Raw genomic sequence first — 9,231 nt, 5'->3', positions numbered from 1 at the left:
TCGTTTCTGTTTTCATGTGTCGGTGACTTAGTCACTGTGATCATTTATATTTCAGTAAAAAACAAACAATTTATTTTTAAACAGAGTTTTTGTTTTTAATACTGATTTTAATGCAGCAGCATGTTTTTATCTTTTAATAGCACAAATTCCATCAATGGGTCAAACAATCCTTCGGGCCCCTCGCTGGTTGAGTCCAGTTATATTGGAGACAATCACAGTGAAGAAGAAATCTGCAAGTGAAGTTTTGCTCCGAGCAGGTGGACGATGGGCTGATGTGGCTCAGCAGGCCAGGAAGCCTCCATCCACCGGCAGAGTGACTCCATTAATCATGCTGCTCTTTTCACTCAGCAGGAATAAAATGCTGTTCACAACCTCCTCCACCTCTGCACACAGACACACACATCACACTCAGCTTTACAGAGCTAACCCTGACACCACGGGGAGGATCGTGTGCAGACGAGAGGGCAGGACTGAGTCTATCAGTGTTATGTCCCTAACCCTCGACTGGGATCATGCAAACTGGTCTCACTCTGTGGACTCGTCACCTGTCTGTGGGGTAACACTTCCTCCCATGCATACAGGAGCTGAACACAAACACAGTGATGTGATCTAAGAGGACATGTCTGACCAAGACCGCTGCAACTGACCTGCGAAGCGGCCCAGGGGGATCCGGGACTTCATGCTCTTGGCTTTTTCAGGATCGCTCCAGCCCAAGCGACCCATGTCAGTCATCACCACTGTGGGGTTCACGGTGTTCACACGGATCTGATCACAAGACGACACCTGAGTTAATCGAGTCACCGAACAGACGTCAGATCCCATCTTTGTTCAGACGACCCCGATCAGACTGTTGAATACTTCATGTTAACAGCCGGACAGGCAGCAGTAACTAAAGTAACCTCCTAAAGCGACTGTATGAACCTCATACATGCTTTAAAACACTGGCTCATAGAACTTATAAGTAAGTTTGGTGTTGGCTGCTGTCCTGTTGTTTGCTTCCAGTAAATGTTGAGTTCACAGGAACTGATTCAGGTGTCGTTTAGATGCAGCCTTTACAAAACTCTGTGTGGACTTTGGTGTCAGGTTGGTGCCGACACCACTGACACCAGCTGCCAGCGACTTTTTACACAACTCCTTCACTATGTTGCACATGGTGCAGGTGGGAATTTTGCAGACTTGCTTTCGGGCCTGTCGTCCTCAGAGAGCGAAGGGTCACTTAGGATCTCTCCTGGGATTTGAAAGCCTACATCCTGTGTATGATTATGAACCTGCTGCTCTCTCTCTCAGCACCACACCAGGCTATATGAGTTTGCAGAAGCTGTTTCACAGTGCAGTGAGCCGTCCTGGCATTGGTGTGTGCTGGCAGTGTTTCACTGTTATATCAGGTCTCATCGAAGTATTCCAATGCTTTTCAACACCTTACATGACGTGAGGCACACGTGTAAATGACTTTGACACTTGAACAGGAATAATTAATATTCACATGAAATCATTTCCTGGACAGTTTCTTGCATTAGCTTATATTGTTTTCCCCGTATTTCCTGATCATTTAGAAATAGACAGCACGAACTGAACGATAACTGTGGCATCACTAACTCAGTTAATGCTTTCACAAAGATGCACCTGAGCTAACCACATTAGCATTAGTAACTGTGAGGTGGAAGCTGGACGTGTGGAACAGGACAGTGGTGTACCTGATGTGGTCCCAGCTCTAAAGCCATCACCTTACTCAGCATGTCCAGAGCCGCTTTGGTAGCACCTGAGCACAGAGCAGAAACAGAAGCTCAGTTTGTTACCCTCACTGGGCTTCTTCGTTTAAATGTGATAGAGGCTGTGGCGCCCATGTCTGTGATCCTCACAGTAGACGGCGTGCTCTCTGAGGGCGCGCTGCGATGCCTGGCTGGACACATTAACAATGGAGCCTCCCGATCCCCGGGCCTTCATACCACGAGCCACTAACTGCCAACAGACGGAGCTTTGTCTCATTGCACAGAAGCAGTTTGATGAATGAGACGGGTCAACCCAACACCCTACAAGCTCCACTCAACTGCATCGAGCTTTGTTACAGAAACTTTCCAAAACCCAACTTAACCAATAACATCAGCGTCAAACAATTCATGTAACAAAATGTCATCTGCTCATTTTTTAAGCACAGATTTGTGCACGGCTCAGACCGACAGGCGAAGCACAGATATAGAGCCGGAGCTTTCAGATCTACACAAGACATTTCTTAATATCGAGGTAAAAAAACACTTTTACTGTAAGTCCCAATCACACGTTTTCTAAAGCACCCTGTCCAACACTCATTGTGACGGGTTCATTCACAGCTGAACTTCAAAGCAATGCATTTCCCACGAATCAAATCCAAAGAAAGGAAACACCGTGGTTTAATAAAGGCCGTGTTTGTTTTACCTGAGAAACCTGCACCACAGCTTTCACATTCACACTGAAAGCCCTGGAAGACACAACAGACGTGACAGGTTAGCACATGATGAGGCTCTGGCCTCGGGCTCACAGGCTTGTGCTGTGTCCTTATGGCTGGTACTTCCTCAGTAACAAATATGAAAGTTGAGAATATTTGCTTTACTGCTCAAACTTGTCAGGTGTGACTTCCAGAAATGGCTGTAGGTTGGCGCAGGCAGCGTTATTGACCAGCAGGTCGACAGGGCCGACATCCTGCAGGGCCTGCTCTGTGGCCCCCCAGTCTGTGAGGTCCACACACACCGGGGTGATGGAGGCGCACTGTGACAGGAAGTCAAAAGCAGACGGACTCGAATTAGAAGGAAGACAAGAGACATCAAATATTTATAATGAGTTTGGGCCCCAGAACTGAATCAGTCACAGGCCTCCTCACAAACAGCAAACTCTGACGAGGTTACAGCAGCTGTGCGAGAACAACTAAATCCAGATGCTGAACAGCTGTTCTGAGGTCAGACCAACTGTGTGCAGGGTAGCTTTGTTCTTCTTTCAGCTGCTGCCGTAGAGTCAATCAGTGAAATGCTTCTCATGTTAGCCGTGCAGATTGAAAAAAATTATTTCTCTATTATTGTATTTGCATGACGAACATACTGCAGATTCTACTTCAAGTGAAAACTACATTAAACAGCTTTTAAAGTCATCAGCCGCCGTCAGCTGATTAAAATCTGTTTGATATAATGAGTCAGAAAAGGTTTGGATGAGTTATTAATAAGATTTAAACTGAGAAGAAATCTCACTGTGCAGATCAAAGCTGTAGGCAAAGAGTCGATTAGAGTCTCTTAGGTTTATCTGTGCATCACAGACGCTCCATCAGAGAACTGACAGGAACAGCTGTGATGGGTTTCTGACGTCTTCCAGGCACAGAGCTAAAGCTAAAGCAACAGTGACGTCAAGTCTCTCTGCAGAAAGAGGACATTTTGGATTTTTTATATGTAACGTTTTTTTTAAAGATATGACTCTCTCCTCCACAGCATGTCTTTATCCTGTCTTCCTTCTCTCTCCCCAGCAGCAGATGGCCCCGCCCCTCCCTGAGCCTGGTTCTGCTGGAGGTTTCTTCCTGTTAAAAGGGGGTTTTTCCTTCCCACTGTCGCCAAAGTGCTGCTCATAGGGGTCATATGACTGTTGGGTTTTCTCTGTATGTGTTATTGTAGGGTCGACCTTACAGTATAAAGCACCTTGAGGCGCCTGTTGTGAATATAAATAAAACTGAACTGGGACTTTTTTTAAAGAGGCTTTAGAAAGGTTCCTAAATATTTGTTTGTTAATTCTGTGCTTTTATAATCCATATATATCATTTTAGTAATGTATCTTTTTCTTTTGGACTCTTCTTGGACATTTTATTTATACAGCACTGAATCACAACACCAGTCAGCTCAAAGTGCTTTATATTGTAAGGTGGACCCTACGATAATACCAGACCCACACGCCTCTCCAGCTCCTCGCTGTCGGTTCCCTAACGGTGCATTTACACGTGGTTGGCTTTTATACGCATCATTTTTAAGAGGTGGCCTGAGATGTGCTTTATGCTGATTGACAGTCCACTGTGTGGGTCAAAGGTCAGGGCTGGGGCCCCTCAGATGGGTGTGTGTGGGGTGATCACCTCCTCCACCAGGCTGTTGAGATCGGCCTGCGTTCGTGTGACCGCTATGACCTTTGCCCCGCAGCGTGCCAGAGCCAGAGCTGTGGCCCTACCAATCCCTGGGACACAAGAATCCATAAACACAAAGACTGATTACAGAGTGGACACACACACACACACACACATTCCACACATGTCTTAGGCTTCGTTCCACCAACAAAGCTCCTGTTATTCCACTTTCTCACTGATGACACTGGTTCAGGCTCCGTGCAGTGTCATCAGATTCCTCCAGCACACTCTGCTGAGTTCACAGTAATCAGTAACTTCATCGTCCACAACACTGTCTCACTTTAAACGTCTGTAACACGGCTGGAAGCCGACAGAAGTACATGTTAGTGTTGTGTTTTATATTTGTCTAACTTGATGTATGTGAAGGACGCGTTTATACAGCAGCCTCCGTTTGGGGCCACACAAGGAGCTATGATGGTTTGTGTTTGAGTGTAAATGAAATCAACATCACTGCTGACATTTAATGTTCTGTTCAGGAACTTGTTTGTAAATCAAGCTCAAGTGGAAATCACATGAAACTTTACATTAAGCATTGATTCGTGTAAAAAACAGAAACAGTTTCATGAGAGGAGAGTTAGGCTACGTTCACTCTGCAAGTCTTGATGCTCAATTCCGAATTTTTGATCAAATCCGATGTTTTTGTCTGCTCGTTCACAGTACAAATAAAATGCGACAGCAAACGCGCTCTAGTGTGAACGCTCAAGCGCCCGCATGCGCAAAAGAAGACATCACACACAGCGCGCTCTGTTTAGACCCAGAGCAACAGTATGTTTGACTGACGGCCTTAATATAAAGACTTCGGACTTCACGTTTCCCAGTTTTTGCTTTAAGTTATTTTGTTATTTACATAATAATGTAAATAACCTAATAATGATCCTTGTTGCTGTTTCAGAGGAGCGATGCTTCAAAGGATAGTTTCTGTCAGAATCTGCAGATTATACAGAACAAATAAAATGTTCACGTTGTTCCCAACAGTTTCACTGGAGGGCCAGGAAGCGTTCGCGATGTCTTCTCCGGCGCTGATAATTGGCGTCTGTCTTGCGTCAGTGACGTAAAAGACGGAATTAATGCGACGTGACCATCAAGCAGCAGTCGCTTTCTAAAACATCAGATATGCGTCTGATTCAGCACCACATACGAAAGTGACCCAGATCGGATTTGAAAATATCGGATTTGTGCCGTTCACACTGTCACCATGATGGATATGAGTCGCAGAGGGTCAAAGAAGTCGGATTTGATGCGCTTTCACCTGCAGTGTGAACGTAGCCTTAGTCTCGTGTCCCGTGACCACACTGGGGTTGGTGGGGGGCATTTGCACGAAGGTGGATGTTGTTCATAAAGCAGCCTGCTGGTGTCGCTGCGTGTGCGTGCGTGCGTGTGCGTGTCTCCTTTACCTTTTCCTGCTCCGGTGACCAGAGCCCGTTTACCTGCAAACGAAGCCTCCATGTTCGGCCTGCGTGGGTGAGCGAGCCGCTGCAGGTGGAAGCGCCACAGACGGAGTTACGAGTCACGTGACACTCAGGCTGAACGTGCTGAGCGAGCTTAGCTCGGCTAAAACTTCCAGTGTGAAATGTTCCACGCGTGTTCTCTGTGCTGTTCCTCGTGTTTTGTGTTTGTATGACAGAAGAGGTACTCACCAACAGCGCAGCGGACAGAGCTGTGTGTGTGCGTGTCCTCCGCCTCTACACCGTGTTTGTCTTCCAGGTCACTCTGCAGCCCGTGGACAGGCACGGAGCACGCGCTCAGCCCTGCCATATAAGGCGGAGAGCTGCAAAGCTCCCGGATTCCTGTGAAATCCCCAAAAGTCATATTTTATAACCGGTCACCGCAAAAGTGTTTTTCAGGAAAATCCACAGCTGCTCGTTGAAGTGAGCAGTGCTGCACAGAGACGTCTGCAGACGTTCAAATCAGGAGGAAAGAAAAAACAAGTCCCGCTGTACAAAATCAAATAAAAAGTCCCTCATCGGTGTTTCTGCATCTATGGTGAAAGAATATTTTCCTTTCAGATGTCTATATGAGAAGAAAATCTCATGTAAATGCTTACAGCTCAATGCTTGAGTTGAATTTTTATAGTTGCTGAATCTTTGGTGAAATAAACACAACGAATCACGTTCAGGTGGGAGAGCTGGTGTCACAGCAGAGCTGGGATGATGGGAGGAGTCAAGTCTACAAAATTCATCAACCGCCTCCAGCTGGAGATGATGGTGGGCTTCAGGCTGAAACCAACACCACCAAATCTGATCTTCCTTCATGCCCAGTGGACACAGTAAACCAGATTCTGGGAACCACCATCTCCCAGGACCTAAACGTCAGCTTCCTCATCCACGCGGCACAGAAGAAGATGAACAAAGTCACTGATGCTTTGAGATTCTTGAGTTTAGACATTTAAAGTTCGTATTATCATTAGTCGTCTTTTTCTAACGTAGGGGAGACCGGGGATAGTTGTAACATTTTTGACATTTCTGTCTGTAAATTGAAGCTCTTTTAAGGTAGTGGATTCAAAATGTAATGCAAAGTATTTACATGTGCAGCTATTTTCTCTGCAGCACAATTACCCATTGCATGGTATGGTCTCAAACACGAAGAGTGAAATGTTACAATTAACCCCATAGTCTGGGTTAGTTGTAACATATCCTGGGGTGAAATGTAACACAATGAAATAAGGGTACTAACAAAACATTAACGTGTAATCTTTGTTTATTCAACACATGAATGCACTTAGAGCCATTTATGTAGCTGTGTGTGTGTGTGTGTGTGTGTGTGTGTGTGTGTGTGTGTGTGTGAGACAGAATGCAGAAATCTAGCTTTTGAACATATTCCAACCCCCCAAAAGAGACAAATTATGGAATTTTCTGCAACTGAATATTTCATTAATTTTGGTTGGTCTTCCTTGAGTTTGGCCTCATTGGCTCAGTGGGCATTATAACCTACAACTCTTGCACCAATTTTAAACATAACAATGAAGCTGAAAAAATGTAGTTGTTCACCAGCATCGCAATTCCATTACTTTTTATCCTGGCTTACCTTGGTGAGGTTTGCAGAGTGCTTCAGAAAGATGAGGGAATCTGTTTCTTGCACCCATCCTGATTTATTTCCACTACCAGTACTTCCTACTGGTCCATCTCTGACACAGTGGTCTGCATAATGTATGTGTGGGAACACAAACAGTGGAGGAATTGTGTTGCCAATGGCATTAACCGCATATACAAAAGCGACCAGTGAAGCTCTCTCTGCTGATGTCGTTGCCCCAACTTGTTTAATATAAGTTAAAGTAATAGTGTGGTAAGTTGTAACATCTGCATTATTGTTACAACTGACCCAGACTCCTATAGCCATGAACTCGCTAACATTACAGCCAACAGCTAAAACATTAGCACTAAAGACTTACACAGAATATATCCCCATAGACATACAAATAACATAATTTAAGTTTGATGAGTTTAACTGCAAAGCAGATAATGCTATTACAAATTGAAATAAAGTAGAAAAACTTACTTTTTGGCATACAAATTACTTTTTTTTCGTGTTAAATTGTCTGTGTTTGACAAAATGTGCTGATTTTTCACATGTGATAGCAGAACTGAGTTGGGCATGCACAGGATGAGTCACATCATTTGAAACTTAGCCCTGATTGGAGAAATTGGAAGTGTTACAACTGACCCACGTTACAACCATCCCCGGTCTCCCCTACATTTTAAAGATTTTCAGCTACTTTCCAACTTTGACACTTCAGCTTTCAACAGTTCTGCACCTTCAGCTGGAAGATTTGTTGATTCAGCACATTGAACATTTCAGCTCTCAGCATTCGCACTGCAGCAAATGCATCCTCTAGTTTAAGTCACTGTAATCATCCAATGAAACACTGCTGTGATTTATTTCCACAGCACACTAAATGTGTCTGTAGATCTACTGTAACCTGCCCCCCCCCCCCCCCCCACTAAATGTTCACTTCTCCATTTAACGTTATTGAATATTTTCTGCATAATATATATTTGATGTATTTCATCACATACTTGGACACACGTGTTCCTCTCAGGCACTGGGATGATCTGCATGTAATTATAAATCATATGATGAGGTCACAGATTTGATCATCTGTTATCCAAAAGCTCGTTTGTTGAACGTGATCACTGCGAAGTTCTAATCAGAGTTGATGTTTCTGTGTTTCCGGGCCACCTGCACACTCTGTGCTAACATTTAAAACAGTGAGTGTTACTGAAGAATATACGAAGACTCGTTAGAAATAATGTTATTAGTCTGCACAACTCAGAAACCCCCATCCATTTTCAGGAAATGCTTTTGGCACATGTCCATTAGTAGAAAAGGGGTAAATATTTTTCTCCTTTTAAATAAAATAAATATCTGACATTTCTAAAAAAGCTAATTAAGTTAAGAAATTACAAGTTTGTCAGTGTTGGAGAGAGCGACGCTGGTGAGATATGGAAAAATAACTTCATTAAACCAATAATTAGAGTTTCAAGATCTCAAGTTAGTTTTATGTGCCTCCTGGGTGGCCCCCAGCGGTGCAGGGCCCCGGGGTCCTGAATATCCTCTGGATAATTTAGTGCAACTAAAGAAAACTGACAAACTATTAGAGGAAAAATGCTGAGTAACATCACAGCATTTTTCCTAAAATAAAGTCCTTCTTATCTAAATATCAGGGAACATGTGACCTCCGTGCTGTAGCCTAGCTCCTCCTGTTGTCCTGTTTGTTAGCGGCCCGTTTAAGGCTGGTTGCCTGCTGCATCCTGAGCATGTGTTCAGGGTGAAGAGGCGTCACATCGTCTTCCAGGTGTTTTTCTAATCAACAAATGTAGTGTACACGGTGGTGTTCACATTGACGACTCAGAACATCCACCCCTGGCTCCTTCCAGTGTGGAGGAGCAGCAGCTCTGCTCTGCTCCACCCGGGTCCTCTGGCACGTACTCAGTTTCCCACATTTCTCTGAATGTCTGTCGATGTGTCATCACTTCTTCAGTTTGCAGCATCTCTGCAATTGATTTGTAGCTGTTTTGTTGGGCTCTTTGACCTCCTCCAGGTCAGGCTTCAGCGTTGATGACACAGTCGTCCTCTGCAGCTCTGATGTCAGTCTGGGCTTGAAATGC

The 9,231-nt window shown here is 44.5% G+C and overlaps 1 protein-coding gene across 3 annotated transcripts; it reads right to left on the bottom strand.

Moving 5' to 3' along the window:
• Positions 1–69: 69 nt before the first annotated feature.
• On the bottom strand, positions 70–6,302 carry dcxr (dicarbonyl/L-xylulose reductase). 3 transcript variants are annotated; one of them, XM_076887166.1, is made up of 9 exons: positions 6,171–6,302; positions 5,764–5,913; positions 4,079–4,176; positions 2,588–2,742; positions 2,413–2,455; positions 1,860–1,959; positions 1,695–1,759; positions 648–765; positions 70–383 (listed from the first exon to the last, which is right to left on the bottom strand). In XM_076887166.1, the coding sequence occupies exons 2-9, from the start codon at positions 5,879–5,881 to the stop codon at positions 280–282; spliced, it is 801 nt and encodes a 266-aa protein (XP_076743281.1). In that variant the 5' UTR covers positions 5,882–5,913; positions 6,171–6,302; the 3' UTR covers positions 70–279. The 3 variants fall into 3 exon arrangements, with proteins under 3 accessions (XP_076743281.1, XP_023009361.3, XP_076743280.1); XM_023153593.3 differs by lacking the exon at positions 6,171–6,302 and adding an exon at positions 5,521–5,599 and having other exon boundaries at positions 5,764–5,868; XM_076887165.1 differs by having other exon boundaries at positions 5,764–6,271.
• Positions 6,303–9,231: the final 2,929 nt, after the last annotated feature.

Source organism: Maylandia zebra, linkage group LG8 (genome assembly GCF_041146795.1).
Source record: "Maylandia zebra isolate NMK-2024a linkage group LG8, Mzebra_GT3a, whole genome shotgun sequence".
Taxonomy (NCBI): domain Eukaryota; kingdom Metazoa; phylum Chordata; class Actinopteri; order Cichliformes; family Cichlidae; genus Maylandia; species Maylandia zebra.
The sequence above is the reverse complement of the archived record's forward strand: the minus strand, read 5'-3'. Positions and strand labels throughout refer to the sequence as shown.